This window comes from Sminthopsis crassicaudata, chromosome 4, assembly GCF_048593235.1.
Source record: "Sminthopsis crassicaudata isolate SCR6 chromosome 4, ASM4859323v1, whole genome shotgun sequence".
NCBI lineage: Eukaryota > Metazoa > Chordata > Mammalia > Dasyuromorphia > Dasyuridae > Sminthopsis > Sminthopsis crassicaudata.
Window position 1 is genome coordinate 301,950,084 of NC_133620.1, and position 27,479 is coordinate 301,977,562.

The 27,479-nt window shown below is 36.5% G+C and overlaps 1 protein-coding gene across 6 annotated transcripts in view; it reads left to right on the forward strand.

Annotated features, from left to right (window-relative positions):
• Positions 1-24,922, forward strand: part of PIK3R5 (phosphoinositide-3-kinase regulatory subunit 5) — a 76,319-nt gene extending 51,397 nt beyond the window's left edge. For 3 of the 6 annotated variants that reach the window (XM_074311944.1, XM_074311945.1, XM_074311946.1), the window contains 14 exons: positions 6,987-7,056; positions 7,493-7,667; positions 8,810-8,963; positions 11,210-11,293; positions 13,137-13,833; positions 14,113-14,275; positions 15,111-15,233; positions 16,154-16,282; positions 16,885-16,978; positions 20,291-20,367; positions 21,820-21,913; positions 22,108-22,190; positions 22,465-22,577; positions 22,812-24,922. In XM_074311944.1, the coding sequence (XP_074168045.1) occupies positions 6,987-7,056; positions 7,493-7,667; positions 8,810-8,963; positions 11,210-11,293; positions 13,137-13,833; positions 14,113-14,275; positions 15,111-15,233; positions 16,154-16,282; positions 16,885-16,978; positions 20,291-20,367; positions 21,820-21,913; positions 22,108-22,190; positions 22,465-22,577; positions 22,812-22,959 (2,204 nt within the window). In that variant the 3' untranslated portion in view covers positions 22,960-24,922. Of the gene's footprint in view, positions 1-2,330; positions 2,470-2,770; positions 2,870-6,986; positions 7,057-7,492; positions 7,668-8,809; positions 8,964-11,209; positions 11,294-13,136; positions 13,834-14,112; positions 14,276-15,110; positions 15,234-16,153; positions 16,283-16,884; positions 16,979-20,290; positions 20,368-21,819; positions 21,914-22,107; positions 22,191-22,464; positions 22,578-22,811 lie in introns of those variants that run through there. The other 3 variants (XM_074311948.1, XM_074311949.1, XM_074311947.1) reach the window with 3 other exon arrangements.
• The last annotated feature ends 2,557 nt before the right edge of the window (positions 24,923-27,479 follow it).

Here is a 27,479-nt window from a genome sequence, read left to right on the forward strand (position 1 = left end):
TACATATATGTATATGATATGTATGTGTGTGTCATTTCTATATGAGTGTTTGCATGTTTATATGTTCATTTTCTTCATTTCTTCCCTCTTATTCACTTGACTTCGCCTTATAATAACTTCTGAACTCAATTTTTCAACTTAAACTGTTCTTTACAAAGTTACCATTGATGATATTTAACTAATCTTAATATTAATTATTAATCATACATAATCAAAATATAATCTATATTATATATAACATAATTAATATATAATATGTTATTGATAGATTATATATAATAATTAATCATAAATATAATTATTAATTAATAATGTGAGTGTAATAATTAGTATATAATTAAGATTAACATGATTAATCTTAATATAAAACTAAAGGCTCTTGCCTTTTTCTCAATCTTTAGTTTTCTTGAACATTCTCTATAGCATTTAATACTGTTGACCATGCTTTTCTCCTGAATATTCTTTCCTCTCTCAATTCTTGGTTCTCTTATTTATCATCTAACTGTTCCTTCTCAGTTTCTTTTGCTGCATCAACATTTATATTGTTCTCTCTTACTGTGAGTGTACCCCAAGGTACCCTCTTCTCATCTTTTTATATACTCTGTCACTTGGTAATCTCATCAGCTCCTATGGATTTAGTTATAATTTCCTGTACAGATTATTACTAGATCTATATATCTAGCCTTAGTCTCTCTGCTAAACTCTAGCACTGTATTAGCAACAACTTATGACACATGCAATAATAGGTTCTATGAATGTTAGCTATCATAAGCCATCTCGTGTGCTGAGTACTTAATAAACATCTCATCTGGTTCTCACAACAATTTTAAGAGGTATGTGCTATCATTATTCTCATTTTACAGTTGGGCAAGTTGAAGTAAACAAAGGATAACTAACATGTAGGTAGTACATGTCTGTATCTGGATTTGAAATTGGGGTATTCCTGACTCCAGACTCAAGACTGTATCCATTGAATCACCTATCCCCTAGGATCTAAAACTCAATACATCCCAAACAGAATTCAATAAATTTCCACTGAAGCCCACATTTCTTCCTAACTTCTCTGTTTTGATCCAGAAATACCATCATCTTTGTGCTTAACCAAGTTCACAATGTCAGACATTCTTAATAGCTCACATTCCAACCCTTCCCATGTCCCCATATACCCAAGCAATTATATAGTGCTATTGATTTGCCTTCACATCTCTTGCATCATTTTTTTTCTTTCCACTCTTTTCTTCCACTTATGTAACTCTTGTCCAGGCCCTTATCACCCTTATATGACTCTTCCTATAGCTTCCCTATATAATTCTTTGTCCAATCCATCACAACTTCCAAATAAGTATTCTTAAAGCATAGATGTGACCATGTCAATCTTTCACTGAAAAAGCTCCAGTGACTCCCTCTTGCTTCCAATATAAAATGTAAACTCCTCTGGCTCTTAAAACATTTATAATCTGGCTCTAGTCCTGCCTTTCTAGACTCATTACTCCCCATCACATACTCTAAGGTTTAAATCTGGATTTCTCACACCTGAAATTCCATCTCTCAATTCTACACATTTGTACCAACATCCCCCATAACTTGGAATTTATTTCTTCCTTATCTGTGCTTCTCAGAGGCATTATCTTCAGAAATAATCTCAGAAACTACCTTTTTTTCTTCACTTACCTCTTTTCTTCTTACCTTGTACCTCACTTCAATATTATTTTGTATTTACTTTTTATATGTTTTCGCCCCTCTCATCTGTCTACTTGATACTTCCCTTAGTAGAATAATAAGCTCCTGGAGGGCAAGAGCTATTTCATCTTTTTTTTTTTAATCTTTTGGGCCTAAACAATACCTAACACAGAGTCAGCACTTAATAAATGATGTTGATTGATTTATTGAATGGGTGATAGCAATATTAGATTTCCATGATTTATTTATCTCCTAAATGTTAGGGGCAAGATGAGTGGTACCCATAACCATCTTGACATCAAGGATCTCTTCTGAGGGTTTTTTTTATTAATTTTATAATTATAACATTTTTGACAGTATATATGCATAGGTAATTTTTTACAACATTATCCCTTGTACTTCCTTCTGTTCCAAATTTTTCCCCTCCTTCCCTCCACTCCCTCCCCTAGATGGCAGGCATTCCCATACATATTAAATATGTTATACTATATCCTAGGTACAATATATATATGTGCAGAACTGAATTTTGTTGTTGTTGCAAAGGAAGAATTGGATTCGGAAGGTAAAAATAATCTGGGGAGAAAAAAAATGCTAACAGTTTACACTCATTTTCCAGTATTCCTTTTCTGGGTAAAGCTGATTCTGTCCATCATTGATCAATTGGAATTGGATTAGCTCCTCTCTATGTTGAAGATATCCACTTCCATCAGAATACATCCTCATACAGTATCATTGTTGAAGTGTATAATGATCTCCTAGTTCTGCTCGTTTCACTCAGCATCAGTTGATGTAAGTCTCTCCAAGCCTCTCTGTATTCATCCTGTTGGTCATTTCTTACAGAACAATAATATTTCATAACATTTATATGCCATAATTTATCCAACCATTCTCCAATTGATGGGCATCCGTTCATTTTCCAGTTTCTAGCCACTACAAAAAGGGCTTCCACAAACATTTTGGCACATACAGGTCCCTTTCCCTTCTTTAGTATTTCCTTGGGATATAAGCCCAGTAGTAGCACTGCTGGATCAAAACAATTTTATAACTTTTTGGGTGTAATTCCAGATTGCTCTCCAGAATGGTTGAATTCTTTCACGAATCCACCAACAATGCATCAGTGTCCTAGTTTTTCCACATCCCCTCCAACATTCATCATTATTTGTTCCTGTCATCTTAGCTAATCTGACAGGTATGTAGTGGTATCTCAGAGTTGTCTTAATTTGCATTTCTCTGATCAATAGTGATTTGGAACACTCTTTCATATGAGTGGAAATAGTTTCAATTTCATCATCTGAAAATTGTTTGTTCATATCCTTTGACTATCAATTGGAGAATGGCTTGATTTCTTATAAATTAGAGTCAATTCTCTGTATATTTTGGAGATGAGACCTTTATCAGAACCTTTAACTGTAAAAATGTTTTCCCAATTTGTTACTTCCCTTTAATCTTGTTTGCATTAGTTTTGTTTATACAAAAGCTTTTTAATTTGATGTAATCAAAATTTTCTATTTTGTGATCAATAATGACCTTTAGTTCTCCTTTGGTCACAAATTCTTTCCTCCTCCACAAGTCTGAGAGGTAAACTATCCTATGTTCCTCTAATTTATTTATGATCTCGTTCTTTATGCCTAAATTATGGACCCATTTTGATCTTATCTTGGTATGTGGTGTTAAGTGTGGGTCCATGCCTAGTTTCTGCCATACTAATTTCCAGTTTTCCCAGCAGTTTTTGTCAAATAATGAATTCTTATCCTAAAAGTTGGGATCTTTGGGTTTGTCAAACACTAGATTGCTGTTTTTATTCACTATCTTGTCCTGTGAACCTAACCTATTCCACTGAATCTTATTAGTCTATTTCTTAGCCAATACCAAATGGTTTTGGTGACTGCTGCTTTATAATATAGTTCTAGATCAGATATAGCTAGACAACTTTTTTTTTTCATTAATTCCCTTAAAATTCTCGACCTTTTGTTCTTCCATATGAATTTTGTTGTTATTTTTTTCCAGGTCATTAAAATAGTTTCTTGGAAGTTTGATTGGTATAGCACTAAATAAATAGATTAGTTTAGGGAGTATTGTCATCTTGATTATATTCGCTCAGCCTATCCAAGAGCACTTAATGTCTTTCCAATTATTTAAATCTGACTTAATTTTTGTGGCAAGTGTTTTGTAATTTTGCTCATATAATTCCTGACTTTCCTTTGGTAGATATATTCCCAAATATTTTATACTATCAACAGTTATTCTGAATGAAATTTCTCTTTGTATCTCTTGCTGTTGGATTATGTTGGTAATGTATAAAAATACTGAGGATTTATGTGGATTTATTTTGTATCCTGCAACTTTGCTAAAGTTCTGAATTATTTCTAATAGCTTTTTAGCAGAGTTTTGGGGTTCTTTAAGTATACCATCATGTCATCTGCAAAGAGTGATAGTTTGATTTCCTCATTACCTACTCTAATTCCTTAAATCTCTTTCTCGGCTCTTCTGCTGAGGCTAGCGTTTCTAGTACAATATTGAATAGTAATGGTGATAGTGGACAACCTTGTTTCACTCCTGATCTTACTGGGAAAGGTTCCAGTTTATCGCCATTACATATGATATTTACTGATGGTTTTAAATATATGCTCGCTCCTTATTATTTTAAGGAATAGTTCATTTATTCCTATACACTCAAGTGTTTTTAGTAGGAATGGATGTTGTATTTTATCAAATGCTTTTTCTGCATCTATTGAGATGATCATATGGTTTTTGTTAATTTGGTTATTGATATAGTCGATTATGCTAATAGTTTTCCCAATATTGAACCAGCCCTGTATTCCTGGTATAAATCCCACTTGGTCATAATGTATTATCCTGGGGATGATTTTCTGTAGTCTTTTTGCTAATATTTTATTTAAGATTTTAGCATCAATATTCATTAGGGAGATTGGTCTATAATTTTCCTTCTCTGTTTTCAGCCCACCTGGTTTAGGTATCAGTACCATGTCTGTGTCATAAAAGGAATTTGGTAGGACTCTTTCAATCCCTATTTTTTCAAATAGTTTATATAGCATTGGAGTTAGTTGTTCTTTAAATGTTTGGTAGAATTCACATGTAAATCCATCTGGTCCTGGGGATTTTTTCTTAGGGAGTTAGTTAATAGCTTGTTCTATTTCTTTTTCTGAAATGGTACTACTTAAGCAATTTACTTCCTCCTCTGTTAATCTGGGCAGCCTATATTTTTGAAGGTAGTCATCCATTTCACTTAGGTTATCAAATTTATTAGCATAAAGTTGGGCAAAGTAACTCCTAACTATTGTTCTAATTTCCTCTTCATTAGTGGTGAGTTTTTCCCTTTTCATTTTTAAGACTAACAATTTGCTTTTCCTCTTTCCTTTTTTAAATCAGATTTACTAAGGGTTTATCTATTTTGTTGGTTTTTTCACAGAATCAACTCTTAGTTTTATTAATTAATTCAATAGGTTTTTTTTTTACTTTCAGTTTTATTAATCTCACCTTTTATTTTTAGAATTTTAAGTTTCGTGTTTGTCTGGGGGTTTTTAATTTGTTCCTTTTCTAGCATTTTTAGTTGTAAGCCCAATTTGTTGACCTTCTCTTTCTCTATTTTATGCAAATAAGCCTCTAACGATATAAAACTTCCCCTTATTACTGCTTTGGCTGTATCCCACACATTTTGGTATGATGTCTCATTATTGTCATTTTCTTGGGTGAAGTTATTAATTATGTCTATGATTTGCTGTTTCACCCAATCATTCTTTAGTATAAGATTATTTAGTTTCCAATTATTTTTTGGTCTATTTTCCCCTGGCTTTTTATTAAATGTAATTTTCATTGCACTGTGGTCTGAAAAGGATGCATTTACTATTTCTGCCTTACTGAATTTGAGGTTTTTATGTCCTAGTATATGATCAATTTTTGTATAGGTTCCATGAACTGCTGAGAAGAAAGTATACTCCTTTCTGTCTCCATTTAGCTTTCCCCAAAGATCTATCATATCAAACTTTTCTAGTATTCTATTTACCTTTTTGATTTCTTTCTTATTTATTTTGTGATTTGATTTATCTAATTCTGAGAGTTCAATGTTGAGATCTCCCACTATTATAGTTTTGCTGTCTATTTCTTTTTGCAGCTCTCTTAATTTCTCTTTTAAGAATTTAGATGCTGCACCATTTGGTGCGTATATGTTTAATATTGATACTGATTCATTATCTATGCTACCTTTTAGCAGGATATAATGCCCTTCCTTATCTCTTTTGTTTTTGCTTGATCTGAGATGAGGATGACTACCCCTGCTTTTTTGGCTTTACTTGAAGCATAGTAGATTCTGCTCCACCCTTTTACTTTTATTTTGAATGTATCACACTGTTTCATGTGTGTTTCCTGTAAACAACATATAGTAGGATTCTGGCTTTTAAGAATGACTAATTCTATATTGCTTACCATCCTGTTAACCTCTGCTTATGCTTTTCTCCTTTCCTTCCCTCTTACCCCCCTACCCAGTATTAAATTTGTGAACACCACTTGCTTTTCACAGCCCTCCCTTTTTAGTATCCCTCCTCCACCTTAAAGTTCCTCTTCCTATTTTACCCCTTTTTCCCCTTAGTTTACTCCTTCCCTCTCACTTTTCAATGAAGTAAAAGAAGTTTCACCATAAATCAAATATGTCTATTGATACACACTATGTTCATCCCCCTCCTTTTTTTCTCTCAGATATAATAGGTTACCTTTGCCTCTTCATGAGATGTAGTACCACCACTTTATCCTTTTTTATGGTATAATTTCCTTTCCACCTCTAGTTTCTAGGAAAAATTATACATGTGTTCTTTACATATTTTTATGGCAGAAATATAGTTCTCAAGATTTCTTTTTACCTTTTTAGAAATCTCTTGAGTTCTGTATTTGAAGATCAAACATTTTGTGTAGATCTTGTTTTTTTCTTTTTCATCAAGAATAGATGGAATTCATTTATTTCGTTAAATGTCCATCTTCTTCCCTGGAAAATGATGTTCATTTTTGCTGGGTAAGTTATTCTTGGCTGCATAACAAGATCCTTAGCCTCTTCTGAGGATTTTCAAGGTGTGAGACTTCCTTGCCTTTCTTTATTCTCTGACCCTGAAGTTTACCTTTTCCCCCCTTCATTTTCTTAGTAATCTTCTAAGGGAGTTTCTCTCTCATCTCTGATATAAGAGAGTGCTTTGAGATACACTGGGAGTATGGAGGACTTGACTCAGTAGTCCTTGGAAAGGAGCAGGGATGTCCTTCCTTGCAATTCTTTTGGGCTAAATAATTTCTTTTGTTTGCAGGCATCAACTACCAGCGATTAGTGAGATCAGAGCAGGGACTTTCCATCAGAAGCCATCAAAATTCCACTGTGTGAGTACTCAGAATGGAGGTATGGGAGCAGATAGGTTCATAGACTCTTTAAGATTTAGATGTATCTACAACTCTGGGAAGCTCAAAACCAAGTCTGGTTGAGGAAAGGAGATTTATACCATTTTGGGGGGTATATGTATACCACTATGTTATGGCAACAGAGATGATTCTCTCTGGGTCCCCTGGGGATTCATTACCCCCACACCTGGGGTAAGTTTGAGTCACCTCTTAGGTCTCTGCTGCATCAGATTAACTTGTGGGATATGGTGGGCAAGTCCATATTTTTAGAATCCTATTTTGTATCCTGGATTATTTTAATGATGCCTTTGGCAGGCAAAATAGTAGGTACAAACATCCGGAGAAGAGAGTATCTTGGACTGAACCTTACCTCCTGCTCTTCCCATAAAATTTGAACTCTTTATCTCATTTGTCCCAGCACTGTACTACTTTTGAACCCCCTGGAGGTACAGACTGAATTCTTATCTGTGGCCAATAAGATGAGTTTCCCAGAACCATCTCCTCACAATGCCTATGTCACATTGCTGCAACATGCTTACCAGGCCACCTTTGGGGTATGCTGTGACCTGGCCCGCCTACACCACATGCTTCAGGTATAAATGTCAATCTATCCTCTTGGAACTTGGGGGAATGGGGAAAATTGCAAACACTCCAGTTCATTAATATTTAGTACTGGAGGAGGCAGAAGAGCCTTTCCAGATGATATTAATATTACCCTATCTCAGAGCCTGATATGCTTAGAATTTGAGAAGAAATTTTCTATTAATTAAAACCTCTGATCAAACAGATCAGAGATAATGTAGAGAGGATTTCTTTATTTGGGGAAAGAAAGGGTTAGAGAAACTAGATGATCTCTGGGGTTCTTTCATCTTTATAATTCTGTGATCATGATGTGGAGTAATGGGGAACCATTCCTGTTGGCAGATATAAGAATATGGATCATAATCATTCTCTCTGTGTACTCAGAGTAGTAACTTTTCATGTGACACCTTATGCCGTATCAGTATCAGATCATATCAAGTAGTTATGGACAAATCACAACCTTTCCAAACTTCCTGATATTCTAATAAAGAAAATAATTATAATTCTTTATAATTGTGGTGAAAGAGATATATAAATTGAGTTATTATTACCTTTTGATGGCCTTGAGGGAAGAGGAGGTAAGGAGGAAGAGCATACATGTGACTTAAACATAGGGGGAGGAGTGTACTAAAAGGTGGGGAAAATGAAGATTTTCATGATGAGAATTTTTCACTGTGGATGATGACCAAAGTCTTTATTAGGTTCATTTTATTTAGTAGGAACAAAAGCAAAATGCTTGAAATATTTTTTAAGTGAGAGCGAGACAGACAGCGATTGTAGTGTAGTGCAAGGCTCCTTGGATATGGAATTGAGAGAATTAAATTTTTGTCTCTGTTCTAATTAATTAAGATTATGACAAGGAGTCATATATTTTCTTTCTCTGAATCTCAATTCTCTCACCTGTCAATTGAGAAATCAGGTGATCCTTTCTAACTTAGATATCCTATTCCTCTACATGTACCTTCTTCCAGGAGGTCACCAGAAAGAGGGAGTTACCCAGGTGCTGGGGAAGAAGCTGTTTGGTTAGTGAGTTGAAAATACAAGAATCAAGCAATGAAGGACTTGAGAATAACCCATAGAGAGAACTAGAATGTGGGCAGGAATGACCATGAGTACTTTGTCAGACCTTGTCTCCTTTATGGGGGTATTTTAGTCCAAGACTCTGTCTGAACTGGAGGCCATCTTTGAGGAGACTACAGAGGCTCAGGAACTAGCATCTGCCATCAAAGATCCTAAGGAGGCCCGACAGTGGCTGAAAGCCAAGCTGAAGGCTGTAGGAGAGAGAGCTGGCTTCCCCCATATCTCAGGTAAGATTTTGGGGCAAGGAAGATGCATCTTACAGGTTTAAAGGAAAAAATTTTCAAAGTTTTATTGAATACTTTCTGTGTACACTTCTACAAACGATCTTCTCTAGGGGAGGTGACTTAAGGTTCTCAAATGATATGCCAATGAAGCACAACAGGTTTTTCCAAGCTGGAAAGTTTCTAAGTATGAGCATAATGATAGTTTGTGTCTAAATGATGATGCATTTTGGTCATGCTCACCACCTTCCTCACCTGTGTACTTGGGGAAAAAAAATTTATGATAGATAGGTATGAAGTTTTTTCAACCTTATCTGTTCTTTCACTTGGAAGCCCAAGTATACATTGACCTTTTTTTGTGGAGGATCTTGTAAGGTTCTTTATAAAATTTCACTACAATCTGGCTAAGTGTTATCTGCCCCACTTTCCTTATATGTCTGATATTATAATGATATGGGACATTCCTAGATCATTTAACAGTTAATTATAAAAGGAAGTTTACTTAGACATAGTCTAGAAAAGATACTTAAGAGTATAACATTTAGCTTAGATGAACATGGCCTCCCTCATCTTTGTTTAAAAATATTTCTGGTAGTAGAATAAGCTGTGATGATTTAGAGCATCCACCAAGTCTGAAATTCCCAAGTTTACATGGGTATGCATCTTTTATCTTCTTGGATGACCAGGAAGTGATAGTGCTTGAAGCTTACCCCCTCCCCCCCAGGCCAACCAAATCTTGAGAGAAAGAATACACATAAAAGATATGGATTACCTCACAAATATCCCATGAAATGATGCTTTTTGTTACTCTTGGACATGCAATTAAGTCAAATCTGCCAACTTTTTCAGTTACTTCAACTAAAAGAATTTCTGAGTCATCATTTCATTTCACTGCCACCTCTATTTCATCTGGATTAGTTTATGAAAAGAGTGCTATTATAGATGTGGTTCATTTCCCCTCCAATATATCAATCATTTTTCTTTGGGAAAAAGTCACCCATTTATGTTTGTGTGTGGGCTAGCCTTTTTTCCACCACCCCACCACAGTCCCTGTAGAAGCTAAAAGGACCACACAAAATTGAGGCAATTTTTTATTTTTATCTATAAGTTGCTGTAGCCAAATAATTCATCACTTAGTTTCAAAACTATTACTGATGAGCCTCTCTATAGTTAGTGAAGCTGGTATATAGCAAACATTCTGTGGTTGAGCCATAATCAAATCCTTTCCAGCTTGATGTAAATAAAAGTCTGACAGACTATGCCTTTGACAAGAGCCTTGGAGGACCTCTAGAATATGATGAAAAATCAGAAGAGGTCTTTCATGGGGGAACATAGATGAAACTCAAAAGTTAACTAACAATGCAAGACACTATATAATAAATACCACAGGTGCTATAAGAGTTTAGGCAGGGGTTCTCAAACTGGCCCGTGGCCCAGATGCGGCTGCTGAGGACATTTATGCGGCTCTCCGGGTTATGGCAAATGGGCTGAGGGACGGAGACAGAGTGTGAGTTTTTGTTTTTACTATAGTCTGGCCCTCCAACAGTCTGAGAGACAGAGAACTGGCCCCTTATTTAAAAAGTTTGAGGACCACTGGTTTAGAGGATGAGGTATTAATTGTTCCTGTAGTAGTGGTTCATGCAGTAGAGGCCTAGTGGGATCTTTACATAAAAAGAAGGTCATTGGGGAAGTTAATATCTTTTGCTAGAAAGGCCCATATGAGCAGAAAAGGGTAGGGGTGCTAGCAACTGACTCCAATGACTAGGGTGGGGTGGAGGGTGGGATGACCAGTGAAAGAAGGCTAGGATGAAATGTAATTGATTCTCCAAAAAGAACCAGTATGGCATAAGAGACAGGAATGACTTTTGTCCAAGTCCTATAGTGTTTCTATCAGTGTAACCCTGGATACATAGTGCCCTAGCTAGTCGTCCAAAATTGCAAGTTACAGGCTAGCTATTGATTTGCATTAGTAAAAGGAGTTTTCATATTAGGAACATCATTGAAATCTTGGGCCTAGATGAGAAAAACACAACAAAACAAAATACTATCTTAGCAGGAGTATGATACCAAAAAAAATTAGTTACAGTAGGAATTATTTTTGTAATAACTGTCCTGGCTCTTTCATTTAATAAATGAATAATGTTTCTTGTTTCTAGCTTTACTGTCTTCTGGAAAATAAGGAGTTTAGATTTAGATGATCTCTAGGATTATCTTCTTCCAGCTCTGAAATTGTTTTCTTCTTATTTCTGCAGAGACACCTCAACCCTGTAAGCTGTATACCATCCCCATTCCAGTAGCCAGGTGTTACACATGTAGTTGGAATCAGGACAGTTTTGGTAAGGAATATGTGTGGCATATTTCTAGCTTATGCTAAAGAAATTTTATCTGCTGTTTCCCTCCCACTTCTGTTTTGGATTCAGCTCTTTCCTGGCTTCTATAACAACTATCCATTATTCTGGAATCTGTAGCTCTCTCACTCTCCCATTAATTCTCAGAGCTATGAGGCTCATTGCAATGAAACACAAAAGCCCTTAAAATCAGCAGCATGCTAGGGGAATCACTAGTGTTTGGGTTAGTTTTAGAGGTTGATAGCCTTATGCTCTGATTTCAACCCTCTTACTAAAAGATGATGTTACCTGAAACACATCTCTGTCTTGCCTCTTCCTATGAAATAATCTGGAGGGATTTATCTTTGTTCATACTTATTCTGGATATCTCTGAAAAGGGCTGGAAAAAAAGTAAAAAGCTTTCTGAGTTTCTGAAAAGAAAGTCCTCTAGTGGGTAAATTTAATAATTAATTATTTGTACAATGGCTTGTAATTATTTGGAATTATCTGAATAGAGATGATCAAACAAGAGACAATATGGTCAGAAAATCTTGATTCAAATAGTCACTGTCATTTACTACCATTTAAAATTTTGGCAAGTAAAGCATTTCAAATAATTTCACACATTTCACATACATGATACACAAGTCATATTGAGGCACTCTATGCTTCAGTTATTCATTTGCAATATGAAGGGATTAAACCTCTTAAGTCTCTTCCACTTCTATACCTAGACTAGGAAATAAATAAGACTAGGAAAGTAATAACTAACATTTTATATAGCACTTTGATGTTTGCCAGGTGCTTTTACAGGTTTTAGTACATTTGATTGTAGAGAGAAAACTGAGGATACAACCTTGAGAAACTATCTTAAGGGTGCAAGAAAAGGATGGCTCATATAGAGAAGTAATAGACAGGTAGGATAAAAGCCAAGGGAACTTTATGCCTCAAAAGTCAAAGTATGAGAATACCAAGAGATGGGGTTGGGGTAATAGGCAATTAGGATATTAGAGAACTTTTATAGAGTCTTTTTAATAGAATTGTGGCAGTTGTTTAATCAGCAAGCATTTAATAATAATTTATGTGTGAGGCATTATCCTGTGTGGGAGAAAAATGCCAAGTTACAAGGGAAAGTGAAATGAGAAGGGAAGGTTTTACAAATAAACACATTTTTCCTTTTTTAAAAACAAACAACTTTGTCAAGAGACAGCATAGGACAGTGGAAACAGTGCTGGACTTGGTATCAGGAAGGCCTAAGTCTAAATCCTAGCTCTGTCATTGACTAGATATATATGATCTTAGGCAAGTCATTTTGTAAGTCAGTTTATCTTCAAAATGGAATAGTAATTTTCACATTGCCTGCTTCTTTGACTTTGGTAAGCAAAGTATTTTGCAAAATTTAAAGCACCATATAGATGTTGGTAATTATTAAAAAGTTTGTTCATGAAAGGTAGGAGGGAAGGTAACTGGCTAAATAAGTCAATAACTGCTAACAATGACAAGGCATTTTATATATTGATTGTTTATGGGAGGGCCTGAGGAGGAGAGGAGAAATTAAAAGATGCATGAAAGAGAAAGTGTGATTACTGGTTCAAAGACCACAGAAAGGGAGACTAGGTTGGCTAAGATTTGGGATACCTTTTCCTCTGAGACACAAGGGAAGGAAGAGAGAAATATGTGATGGTGAAAAGTCATGAGAAGGGCACGTCTCACCATATAATCAGAGAATGGGAGCAGGTTAATGTTCTCTTTCCTGAATAGGAGGTGTTACCCTGGCAGTGTTGAGTTTGGGGCTAGGATTTGACTAGTATTTGAAGTATACTTATGGAATATATTCCTTGCTTCTCTATAGACATTCTAAAGGAGATTCTGCTTAAGGAAAGAGAGTTGTTCCAGCCAGGGACCCTTGAGGATGAGGAAGAGGAAGAAGACTTTGAGGCAGATGGATCCTTTGCTAAGCGGGATTCTCTACTCTCTACCACTTCTATGGCATTCAGACACTTGACCAGATCAACAGGCTCACTCCAAGCATCTGTTCCTGGCTTCTCAAATCACCTGTTAAGCTCTTTTGTCTCAGGCCTCTCAGATTGCATGGACAGTGGCTACATGGAAGACAGTGATGAAAGTTCCCCTGATGGGCCACGAAAAGAAGGCCAAGAGGAACAAGAACTCCAAAGACCTAGGAGAAAGTTTAATAGATTCTATAAACTCTTAAAGAGCAAGAGCCATATGGTGCTTCGGAGAGACTCCCAGAGTCCAGTGAAAGGGACTGGTTCAGCCACACTTCCTCTTCGACGGACAGGGAGTCTGTGCAGCCCCTTGAACATGCCTTCTCCACCCTCTTCCTGTGCCCAACGTTCTCACTCCCTTCCCCAGCACGTGCTGGAGAGCCAGCTTTCTAGCTTGCTCCACCCTACTGCTACCCATTATCAACATCGGAGGCCTTTCCTTAGTGGTAATGAGGATTCCAAGGCCTCCACATTACGTGTTGTGGTCTTTGGCTCAGACCGAATCTCAGGAAAGGTTGCCCGTGCTTACAGCAATCTCCGGTGAGGAATGGGAGAACGAACATCACTTTCTTACCCATTCGGACCCTTTGTGATTGTCCCTTAACCAAGAGACAGAGGAGCTGGGAGGAAGGGATTATTTCTAGTTGGGAAGGCAAGTCAGCATGATGTTCTTGTCCACTTAAATGCATTTAAACATCCTGGGCTGTCTCCAGGTATGGTGCGTAGGACACATAGATAGAGAACCAGAGGATCAAAGAAAATGAGGATGAGGGAGGATACCATATGTTCATTTTATCATTTGTCTTATCCTTATACCAGGAAGTTGGAAAGCAGCTGCCCACTCCTGACACGGTACTTCAAGCTCCAGTTCTTCTATATCCCAGTAAAACGAAGTTATCAGTCTATATCTAGTACTTCTCCTGGTCATCCAAACCAGTCACACCTCATGTCCACAGATTCCCTAAAGCATCTTGCTCCAATGGTATGTGCTGAGTATTTAGAAAGAAAACTGGACAATATGCCTACATATAGTGCTACCTGCTAACATTAACCAAAAGATGTCTCCACATCAAAAAGAAGTAAGATAGGGAGAGAGAAGAACAAGGATGGAGATGTGTGGAAAGGAGAGAGAAACTTTTCTGAATTGTGCATTTTTGAGGTTATCAATTCAGTAACTAATGTTTACTGAGGTCTTACTATGTGTAAGACATTGCTAGTAGGTGCTATAGGATATATAAAGAAATAAGACACTTTCCTTGCCATGCACGAGTTTAAAATCTAATTGGAGACAAGTATAAATATGAAAAGTTAAAAGAATTGTGCAAGAGATCTGGCAGATTTGTTGTGAAGAAAATGAACGTAAACCTTAAAACAGAATGGATATGTAAGAGGTTATTGCTCATGCAAATATTAATAATAATAATGAGAGACAGTGTAATAATAATAATGAGAGACACTGTGGATAGAGAGCTGGCTTTTGAAGGTCAGGAAAACCTTTGTCATAGTCTAATAATGTGTTCATGCATATGTCATATAAATTCTCAGTGCCCCAGTTAACTCAAGTTATAATTTGCTCATCTGTAGTTTCCATGCTGCTTACCAGTTTCTAACACCATTATAATAAAAAGTAATTTTTAGAAGCCATAGTAGAAACTCAAAAGAAAGAAAAACAAAACATTTGGGCTTTAGACTTAGTTATCTAGTTCATCTTGTTGGAATGATTCCCTTTAGTTGAGTCTTGAATGTTGATTCTAATGCCCTTGGATTAGAAATCTTGAGCCTCACGCCTATATGCCTCCTATCTATTCCCATTACAGGACATTCCCCTGTCCTTGGAGGACAGCACCAATGATATTTCCTATTACCTTGGAATGCTGGATCCCTGGTATGAACGCAATGTGCTGGGTTTGATGCACCTGCCCACTGATGTCTTGTGCCAGGTAGGCAGGTCAGAGAAATAGGGGAGCAAGAAGAAGGATCTTGCCTCAAGATCTAAATTTGGGGATTCCCTTGCCTTACTTGGGCTGAGGTCCTAAAAACACTTCTCAGGCCTGGAGGAAGTATGCATAGAGAGCTGATTTTGAAGCCAGGAAGACCTCTGACATACTGGCTGTGAGAACTAGGCAACCTCTCCAGGTAACCCTCCTAAGATTATAAGTTGTAAAGAAGGTGCCAAATTCATTGCTAAAGAAGTAGTTTTTCCTCATCCAGGAGTTCTCTAGATCAATGAAACCACAGTTCTAGTCCTTATCCCTTTAAATCTGGGACAAGGCATTTGTCTATCTTAGGCAAAGTTTGAAACTGGCATCTCTTCCCTATATGGTCTTCTCCATTCTGAGGAATTCACTTTAACATTCACAACTCGACTTTTCACTAAATAAATGCCTACAGACAATACAGTGCGCTTTTGTTACTCAAAAAAACCCCATTCATTTAATAAACATTTTAATACCCTATGCTATATACCCTATTGTGTGCACTATGCCTTAGGTGACTACCTACTTTCCCTAGCCTTAGTTCTGTCTGTTTAATTAAGTGGAAAGGAATAATGATATAGTAATTAAGTAATTAAGGAAATTCTAAGTCCTACTATGTTCAGGAGCTATGACTGAGGATGCTCCAGCCTTATCATTTTCATTCTCTAGTGTCCTAAGCAACTTCCATAATCTTTCTTCTCCACCCTTATTTTATGACCTCAGGAACTGATATTTGGAAGCTATGTTTTATCCCTGTCTACCCTTGCCTTAGAAGAATAGTGGAAAGAAGTGAAAGAACATAGCTCTAACATCCCTGCCTTTAAAGTTACCTGTTTCACACTATTCATGCCAATGTTATTTTTTTCTTGGATTTCTCTTTGCAGCAGACTTTGAAGCCGGAGGCTGGGCCACTGGAGAGTGCTCAGGAGCAGTTGCCCATCCTGGCAGATATGCTGCTTTATTACTGCCGTTTTGCCACAAGACCAATTCTGCTGCAAGTCTATCAGACAGAGGTATAGACATAGGCTAGAAGGGAGAGTTTCCCTCCTCTTTTCTGGTTTTCAAATTGCCATTAGCACCATTTCTTTTGGGGATATTTGATCAAACAAATTGTATAGTTAAAATTCTCTGAATGAAGAAGTAGTAGAAAAAGGGAAAGGAGAAGGGAACAAACATTTAAGTTCTTACCAAGCAATTATGCCCAGGTACTTTACAAATATTATCTCATCTGATCCTCACAATAACCCTGTAAAGTAAGAGCTATTTTATAGTTGAGGAAATTGAGGCAGAGATTAAGTGAATTGTCCAGGATCACACAGCTAGTAGATATCTGAATATGGCTTTGAACACACATCTTCTTGACTCTAGACCCAGTACTCTATCCAATTCTGTCCCTTCTGTCTCTAATATTCTGAAGTCTATAAAGAGAAACTGGGTTCTTGGGGAACCAGAATAAATTTAAATACATTAAATTTAAAATTGGTAGTAATTAGCTTCTTTTCCATGGCCGCCTCTTCTTTGACATACCTCAGAGCAAAAGGACTTAGAAGAAGGGAGGACAGTATGTAAACAGTATCTTTTGGCTCCCTGTCATCACAAATATTCTTTTCCATAGTTGACCTTCATCAGTGGGGAGAAAACAACAGAAATTTTTATCCACTCTCTGGAGCTGGGTCACTCTGCAGCTGTCCGTGCTATCAAGGCTTCTGGTAGGTATTATCTTTTTAAGAGGTCCAGGAAAGGCATGATAGATGATAATGATAATGTTAGATTTAGCTCTTCCTTCCCACTCTAATATGGAAAACAGTGTGCTAGGGTGGTCTTTAGCTCAGGAGAGTGTATTACACTGGTCTGGAGAAACAAAAAGCTTTATGTCCAAGAAGGAAAGAACACACTGGAAGTTAGGAGACTTATATTCTAATCTCTGTTCTGCCATTTATTTAATACCCATTTAATTTTGATTAGACATAATCCTCACTATCTTTTATGCGATGAGAGTGTTCTTTTCTCTTAACATTCCATAGAAAAACTGACTCCTAGAGGAAGCTTCATGCACACATTCAAAAATGATGTTGAGACTTTCAACAAAATAGTGGAGTAACGTCTAAGTAGATCCCATGACAAATATGTTAAAAAGCATAAAGGAACAATAAAAGAGGGGAAAACAAAATCTTACAGGAAAACAAACAAAAATCTGAAGAACTGAATAAGCAAGAAAGAGACCCCCCACAACCAATAAATGTATTAAGATCAATAAAGGCTTTAAGATTAAAGAATATGAAGGAAAATCTGTGATCAGAAAAAATGACAGCCTTACAACTATACTTTCAGATGAGAGAGTAAATATACTAGAAGAATTTCTGAAGTGTTAAACCAAACTAAAAGAGATAAAAGAAGGCTAGTATGTATGAGATTCAAGCTAGTATGTATGAGATTGAACATAAGATCACTGAATGAAGAATTTTTTAAAAATACATATAGGAATTGGCACAATAGGAATGATAATGAAATGTCTCATTGTAGCAGCAGACTCTTATTAATAAAGGGGTTCATGCTAGCCTCCCCCCCAAACAAAACAAAACAAAACAAAGGAAAACAAACAAGAACAAAATTTTTAAATAACAAAAACCAGGAAGACATTAGGGGCAATAGGAAGTTGGTGGAGCTTATTGATCAAGAGAGTGATAATTTATTATACATTCCTGGCTCTGAGCTTCAGTTTTCTCATCTGTAAAATGGGAATAATAATATCAACTTAACCTCACAGGGTTGTTGAGAGGCTCAATATGTGAACATATGAAAGTTTTAAAGTGCCATATAAATGTCAGTTTTTATTCTGAATTGATTGAGCTAAAAAATAACATTATTAAAAAGTAGAGAATTATATATATATATATTTATAGATGTACATAGGAAGTGAATTTGTAACTACAACATAAAAAATCATTTTTTAAAATGCCACTTGAATTACATAAAAAGCTTTTACATTAATGAAATAAATGATGCTAGAATAAAAAGAATATATGAATGATGGGAAAATTTCTCAAAGGTTTCAAATGTACAAGGAATTGGAATGTATTTATTATCTTGTATTATTCTCTAGTAGATAAGAGATCTAAACAAACTTCTTAAAAGAAGTAAAGCAATCTATCAGCAGCCATTGAAAAGAAGTTCTCAAAATTGATAATCACAGAAATGGAAATTAAAACAATCTGATATAATTTCATACATAAAAGATTGTCAGAGATAAAATAATTTCATTTTGTTGAAGATATGGAAAAACACATTAAATCACTTCCAATGGAGGCATCCACATGTAAAACAATTTGGAGTTTTGCAAAATAAGTTACAAAATTGTTCAAAATCTTTTATCCACCTGTTCTAGGGGTTATTAACAGGTTATTAATAACAAAGAGATGTAACTTCCCCCTCAGAGAGTACTGATTGCCAGTCTTGTCTAATCCCAGGCCTTCAAAAATTCATTCAAGCCATATTTCTCATGTCCAACAGAGCACCTGGGCACAGCGGTTTGTGAGCTAAAGACTTTATTCCACCCGATCACATTCTGCACCGCTCCTGCATTCCTCCTGTACTCTCTTGCACTCCCACTGAACTCCACCTACTTCCTGGTCCCCAATACTTTTATTATGAAGTCACATGCACAGTCAGTAAGAGAAGGCGACTTCTCCCACTTGATGCTGTGTTCTCAGTGTGGCCAGAGCTCCTGCTTATGAGGCAGTCCCTACTACCTGCAGAGATCACATCCGGGTGCCTCAGGCATCAAAGCCTCTTGACTTGCTCATTATTCTATTCGAGGTCCCTTTCTGGACCCTTACAAAGAAATATCTACTATTATGAAAATATTCATTGAATCATTCTTTATAATACTAAAAAATTAGAAATTATGTGTCTGATTGGAGAATGAATCAACAAATTGTGATATGTGAATAATGTTGCGATGCCATAAGAAGAATTTTATATGGAGAGTGAGGCAAAATAAAATAAAATCAATAGAAATGTAATTTATATATATAATTTCTATAATTACCACAACTATGTAAATAAAAATAATGTCAAATAGAAGCAATATTCAAATCAAAAATCTTAGTGAACCAAAAATATTGGGGGTAGCTAGGTGGCACAGCATATCAGTACAGCACCAGATCTGAAATCAGGAGAACCTGAGCTTAAATCTGGCCTCAGATACTTAACACTTACTAGCTGTGTGACTCTGGGCAAGTCACTTAACCCCATTTGCCTCAGCAAAATAAAAAAACAAACAAACAAATATTGGTACTAACTTTTAAAAACACACCCCTTTTTTCTCTCTTTCAACAAATGAAAAAAACTATCAGATTGTAAAGTTGCATGTTTTATTAACCAAAATTACTCTTATCTTGGAAGTTTGTACATTCAAAGAGATTCAATTGGTTTTTTGCTCGGATATGAAAGATGTTTTGAAATGAAATTTATAAATTCAGAAAACTTCCCAAGCACAACAAATAAACATAAAGGGAAAAAAAAACTACAAGGATGACATCATATTTTAACTTATAATAAGTTTTTTCCTGCTTCCAGCCTAATTTCATTTGGACACTAACTTCCTTCAGGTTCTGTATCTTGGGACACTTTTACTCATGGCCATTCTCATTATCTGCTCTTACTAGTCAGGGATTGGTAAGATTCTAAGGCCAAATACAAGTGAGTGATAGAGCCTCTAAGGAAATACCTAGAATGAAATGACCTGTAGATCTGGGTCTGGTTTCAGAAGATTGTGATTCAGCAAATCAAGAACAATCCCTTAAAGCAATGAAAATTTTCATTGGGCGTTAGGTGTGACTTCCTGATAGCAGAAAGGGAGTTAAAGGGTCTAGATTTAAGAAAAAGGGGGCTATTGAGGCCTAGAATTGAGGGGCTTAAGAAAGGAAAGGAAGGAGGGGTGAATAGAATCATGAGGTATCTATATGTGACTGTAGAGAAAAGGAAAAAAATGTTTGTATTGAAAGATCTGTATCATATAGGTCCTGGCAGTAAACGGCTGGGCATTGATGGAGACCGAGAAGCCATCCCACTTACACTACAGATTATTTACAGCAAGGTAAGGAGTTGATCCTGAAATCTTGTCCTCCCTTTAAGAATTGGGAACTGCCCCTTTCTGGCTTTTCTTTTTTTTTCTTTTTTCTTTCTTTTTTGTATGATGTAATTGGGGTTTAAATTACTTGCCCAGGATCACACAGCTAGTAAATATTATTATTATTATTATTATTATTATTTTCTCCTGAGGCTGGGGTTAAGTGACTTGCCCAGGGTCACACAGCTAGGAAGTGTTAAGTGTCTGAGATCAGATTTGAACTCGGGTCGTCCTGAATTCAGGGCTGGTGCTCCGTCCACTGGCCCACCTAGGTGCCCCACACAGTTAGTAAATATTAACAGTCTAGAACTGGATTTGAACTCAGGTCTTCCCGACTCCAGGATGGCTGCTCTATCCACTGCTCCATCTAGCTGTCCCTCTGGCTTTTCTTTGCCCAGAAATTTTATTCTGGGTCATATTCTGGGTCAATTTTATTCTGGGGTTTTTTTCTGGATCTTACTTACTGAATCTAGAAAAATTATATTTGTTTCTCTGCATATGTGACTTTAAACAAATCTCTTTGCATGGTGGATCTAATTTTTCTCCTGTTTAAAAATGCAGGGGCTATATTAGATTGTCCCCAAGCTTCCCTCAAGTCATCACTTTCTATAATTCTTTGACACTGAAGTAAAAATAACTTAAGAAATTTATAAAAAAGATATTAATATATTTGACTGCAAACTAAATATCTAAGTATTTAGTGAAGAGACATCAGACAAGAAAGTCTTGTTAGAAAAATATCAATGCTGGATCACTACTGGATTAAACTGCTTACATACACCATAATGGTCAGTATCACTATCTCTCCCCCACCCCAAAGACAATCTGAACATGTGCAGTTCTAAACAATAACAGAAACAATTAAGGTGAAAATCTTGTACTTTGATCCACATCCAGTCTCTATAGTTCTCTCTCTGGATATGGGTGGCACTTTCTAAGATGGCACTTTCTATCATAAGTCTATTGGAATTGCTTTGAATCACCTCATTATTGAAAAGAAGCAAGTCCATCACAGTTGATCTCACATAATCTTGTTATTGGTGTGTTATTGTTATTCTTTTGGTTTTGCTCACTTCGCTTAGTATCAGTTTATGTAAATCTTTCCAGGCTTTTATGAAATCAGTCTGCTCATTGTTTCTTATAGAACAATGATATTCCATTATATTCATATACCATAACTTATTTAGCCATTTCCCAAGTGATGGGCATTCACTCAATTTCTAGTTCCTTGCCACTACAAAAAGGACTGCTATGAACATTTTTGCACATGTGAGTCCTTTCCCCTTTTTAAAGATCTCTTTGGGATATAAATCAGTACAGATGTTTTTGCATGTAAATGGGTGATTAGTGTGTGCATTTGGAACAAGGCTAAAGTGTTGTCTTGGAGCTGAGCTTGGCTACCTTTATCTGCTCTTACAGGGGGCCATTAGTGGGCGGAGCCGATGGAACAATATGGAGAAAGTGTGTACCTCTGTCAATCTTAACAAGGCTTGTAGGAAGTTGGAGGAGCTAAGTAAGTGAAATTGGAAGGGGGAAGGAAGGGGTTAAAGTCATGTATTTGATGGGGTCAATGGCTACTGGGAGTCAATTCCTCAATTCTTTGGGGGCCCTAACCCTCTTCTTCTTTTAGGCCTATTGTACATTGATCGGTGGCAAAGGGTAGTTCCAGAGCCTGAGCTTATGATTTGAGAATTCTGTCTTGTTTAGATTCTAACATGGAATCTCTGACCTTGACCCTGACTGAGGTGGTGAAGAGACAAAACTCTAAGTCCAAGAAGAGCTATAACCAGGTATTAGCATCCTTTATCTTCTTGGTCTCAATGCCTTTTTCACTCTCATACAAAAGTGGCCAGCAAAAGCTTGGGGGACATCAGGGAACAGGAGAGAAAGGAAATGAAATCAGACATATATGTAATCATATGTGTAGAAAGGGAAATATGGGGGCTTGTGTGGGCAAATGATTTGTAGGCTGGAGGGAATATCTATTTTGTTGGAAAACCCCCAGGTCAGAGACCAGAATCCCTGGCTTGATTATTGTATCACTGATCCAAAGCTTCTCCACAGATCAGCACATCACAGATTAAAGTGGACAAGGTACAAATCATTGGCTCCAACAGCTGCTCCTTTGCTGTTTGTCTGGATCAGGATGAGCGAAAAATCCTACAGAGTGTAGTCAGGTAATGAAAGGGGTCTATAAATTTGCCCCAGAAAAAAAACAAAAACAAAAACAAACAAACAACAACAACAAAAAAAAACTACTGCTTTAGTTTGGGGAGAGGAGAGTGTTGTATCTGCTACATATCTCTCCTTTCTCCCCAGTTGACCCATCTCTCAGAACTGGGTTAGAGAAGGGGTGGGGATTGGAGGATGTTCTTGTAAGACCTTTCCCTGAACCAAGGCCTCCCCAACAGGTGTGAAGTTTCTCCCTGCTACAAATCTGAAAACAGCAGCCTTTGGCCACAGTCCCAGAGACTTTCCTTCCTGCCACCTCAAAACTCACCCGAGCTTTGCTCCTTCCTCTGTTTGCCCATCATGACCTTCAGTGGAGCTCTGCCATAACACAGCATCTTCATTTGGATTTTATCTTCTCAAGGAAACATGGACTCTCACCTCCCAAACCAGAAACCTCTCAATCCAGAAAACCAGGGCTGGCAATTGTGGCTCTTCCTTGAAGAGGGTGGAATTCAATATTAGTTAGCCAATTTTTACATGGGATCCTGATGATGTTTTGTTTTTGTTTTTTTCTCAGCAGGAAAAAGAACAGAAACCTTTATCTCAGTAGGGGGAGATTGCCTTCTGCTCATATAAGTATGCTTTATACGGGAGGGGGAAGACAGGGTGGTAAGGGAGACATGAATTAAGTCCATCTTCCCTTCTGATTACTTAAGGGAGTGAGTAAGGTAGGGCAATTAGCCTCTCTCTGAGCCTTAGTTTCCTTATCTTTAAAATGGAGAATATCTTGCTCCTTCCTAAATCTAGACATCTGGGACATAATCTAGCTCTAAAATCTATGATTTTTATCTCAGAACCTAGATGTTCAGTTATGTGCCTTGGCTACTGCCTTTGAATGCTAGTCCTCTCTTCTTTCATTTCAAACCCTGAGTTGAAAGGCTGGCAGGAAATTGGAGAACAAATAGGGAGGAAATTCTGTCCCAGAAGGCTATTCAAACCCAACCCCTGCCTTTTTTAGCACACTCTCCTCTGAGGAGATGAATGTCAAGGTTCTAACAAGGACATAGTATTATTTTAAAAGTTTGAGAAGACATGAGATGTGTAAGAAGTTTACATTATAGTTGGAAAGATAAAATAATACATAAGACATACTTTATGTGCAACAGTGGATTAATAATATACTTAAATATATAGCTAATAATTAAGAATATAATGAAGAATCAATGGTACCTCAGTTTAACTCTAAACAACTCACTATAGTGGGGAGTTTGGTCTAAGACAACTCCATCTTGACTTGATCCAAGAGGATTTATTAGAAAACACTGAAAAAAAGATTTTGTTATGTTAAAGCTTCATATATATCAAGGTCCTGTACTACGTTCCAGAATTTGTATTTAGGTTCTATTGTACTATATCACTCTTTGTGTACAAAAGAGGTCTACATAATATACATTATGTTCCTTCCCTATAGACCTTCTTAGTATAAAGGGGATTTCAAACCAAGATGATTAGGCAGCAGAAAAGAAATATTTGAAGGACTCTCATGTGAAAAAGAGTTGGAGCAGTTAGGTTTTTTTTTGTTTGACCAGGGAAAGCAGAACTAAAAGCAATGGATAGGAGTTCTTGAGAGGCCAATTTTAGCATGATCTGAGAAAATGTGTCCTAATAGAACTTTATATACCATAGGTACTTAATGATGTTTATTTTATTTCTCTGCACAAATAGTAGAAATATAACATAGAAGACAGAGTCTGGAAGACTTACATTCAAGTCCTACCTTTTGTGATCTGCCATGTGATCTCTTAGCAAATCATTTAGCTTCTTGGTGCTTCCAGGCAATCTCTAGAATTCTAGAAGTTGCAGAACTGTTGTCAGTCTTCAATTATTGAGCACATTTCCACAAGAGGAGATCCCCACACCAAAGAGATCACAGGTCCGCTTTAAAAACAAAACAAAACAAACAAACAAAAAAACAACTATGCAGAAATGAAGTAGACTCCCTGGAATGGTAGGGACTTATATATCTCTGGTGGATTTCATGTAGAATTCTATTTAGCCATTTATCAGAGATGATGTTGAATAGGTCCTTTCCTATGTGTAAGTTGGATTAGATGACATTTGACTTCCCTTTCACTTTGATTTTGTAAATTCTGATTAAATTCCATCCCTTAATTGAGGAGATAAATCTTGAAAGTAGAGAGTCGGGTTTCTATAGACAGGAAAAGGAGAAGAGAAGGCAAAGATAGGAACGAATGTGAATAGCAGCAAGGTACGGGATTTCTTCTCTAATTCTGAGTAAATTTTTTTAGCTATTTAATTCAACCACTCTATTAAAAGTGTATGCAAGAAACTACTGGTGCTGGAAATATGAATATGGTATGAATATGACACACAATCTCTATACTCTTTCACCCTATCACTTTCACACTATCACTCTGGACTATCTCACTTACCCAATCTGTACTCATTCTGGACAGGCTTTTTCTCTTCAGGGATCTTGAGGGAGAATTCTCCCTGATTGGGAGAATACAATCCTATAATACATTATACCCACCAAGCCCCACCATTGTGCTTCCCGTTTAACAAAGCAGCCAATTTAACTTCATTAAGTCTTAATTATAAATGCTTACTAAACTACAAATAAAGCAGGAATAATAAAATATTCCAATAGGAAACACATACTATCCATATTGTGGATACTACCATGATGAACACAAAATAAAGAGAATCATAGCAAAGAGGCACAAGTATAGGGAATGCCTGCAGCAACTAAAAATTTTGGACTTTGCACTTTTTCTTTTGAGAACTTTGTGTACAACAATTCACTGATGGAGTGAGGGACACCACTAATGGGTGTTTCATTTGAGTTAAACTTTTTCTGGGCTTTACATTGTGTTATGTCATTTCCACCAAAATAGAGATCTTGAGTCTGGGATCTTAAAAGAGCTTCTTCACTCCTTGGCTGGACTCTGAGGAGTTTCTATCAATCAGGCAGCAAGGAACAGTATAGGAAAACACAGAAGCAAAAACATTTCTTCTTTGAATTAGCCCTTCTAAGCAGTAGATGAATGAAATGAACAAATAAATAAGTGAATAAAGCATTTATTAAACACTATGTGAAAAGCACTATATTAAGCAGTAGGGATAGAAAAGTCAGATTAAGTAAGTAAAGCAAGAAATGGAAAGTAAAATAGTCCTTCCTCTCATTCTTGAGAATATTTGCTTCTGCTCATATTCTATCTAAAATGGTCGTGCAAATTCTAAGGTCTTTTCCCAGACTCAACTAGAAATCTTTCTTGAATTATTGGTCCAAAGCAGAGTCTCTTCATTAAGATCACTTATTTCTATCACATGAGAATAAGCCAAAATCCCCATTTTGCCATTTATACCTTGGATAGGAAATATACATTTGTCCCAATATCACCTAACTGGATGAAAACAAGCTGGAAAAAGGATTTCCCAACATTATCTTCAAAGTCATCATGTCAGTCATGAGATAATGGAAATCAGATGCTGGAAAACAGGACTATGTCTTTGTCTTTATCTTAAGTAGGTGCCTTTTCTCTGAGGGACTGCTTTTAAAAAGTGTTTGTTTCAGAGCTGTCTCAATATGAAAGAAGTATACTTTTATACAAAATTTAAAAATTTACTCTGTACTAAAATTACTTTTAGCTTGATGTGGAATGGGAACGAGGATATAGTTAAATGAATAGGAGAGATACTACAATGTAGGCAGTGAAATGCAATGAAAGAAAGGTCAATTATGTGTTGGAGGTGGGGTTGGAGAAAGTTTTATGGAGAAAAGTATACCAGAGTTATGACTTGCAAAGAGAGAAGGATGTCTGTAAGGAAGGGAATAAAGTAGTTCATTTTAGGTTAAGGAGACTGGCCTGTGCAAGGAACAGGTACGAAAGAGAACAAGATCTGACTTAGTTGGCCAAATGTGCTGATCTCTATCAAGTACGCAAGGTGGTATCATGAAAAAATGGTTTCTGTCCTTCACTTCAGTCTCCCATCTCCTCTTGCCTTGCTGTTTTGATAAGGGTAACAAGTGCAAAGTGCTGCCCGAATTTCCCACAAACCTAAGGTTCAAAGTCTGGGAAAGATGCTCTTCAGACAGTTGCTTTTGGGATCAGTACTAGTTTGAATCTATTTCTGGAGGATAAGGTATATATAAAGAATCAAAAATGATAGGAAAAACAAATAAATAAATCTGATGTGCTGTATTTCCCTTTGCCTCAATCCCAGATTCTTAAGCAAGAAATAGTGGGCCCAGGATTCAGATAGGCGAGTCTTCTGGGACAGATTAAAATATTCAGCTAGTTTCTGACCTTTTTGGCTGCCCAGTCTTTACAAGTAACTGAGTTGAGGCCTTGCTGTGGTCAGATATGTGGGTAACATATCTGCCTCCTGAAAGATTGCCCTGGAGCTTTGAGATTTCATAGAGGCAATATGGTATAATGGAAAGAACACTGGACTTGAAACTTAAAAATCCAGGTTTAAATACCATTATTTGCTAACATTGTGGCTTTCCTTGGATAATTTAGTATATCTCTTTGAACTTCAATTTCTCATCTATAAAGTAAAGATGAAAATATTTACACTACATGATCTCACAGGATTATTGTAATAAGTTAAACTATCTTCTCCCAAGATCAAAGGAAGGATCAAAAACCCTTTGCTGTTCGTGAGAGGAAAATCCTATTCTAGAAATCTCTATTACTTAGTTCATTCTTTTTCTCTTCTGTTTTGGTCCCTTCACTGATCAGAGTGTGATATTTCACCTGTTTCTCAGAAAAGTAAAAAGAAAAAAGGGTTAAGTTATTCAGAACCACTCTTACTTTTTAACTACTTCATCAACATCCGATTTCACTTGCATTGAGGTAAAAGGGAAAGCAATAACTTAA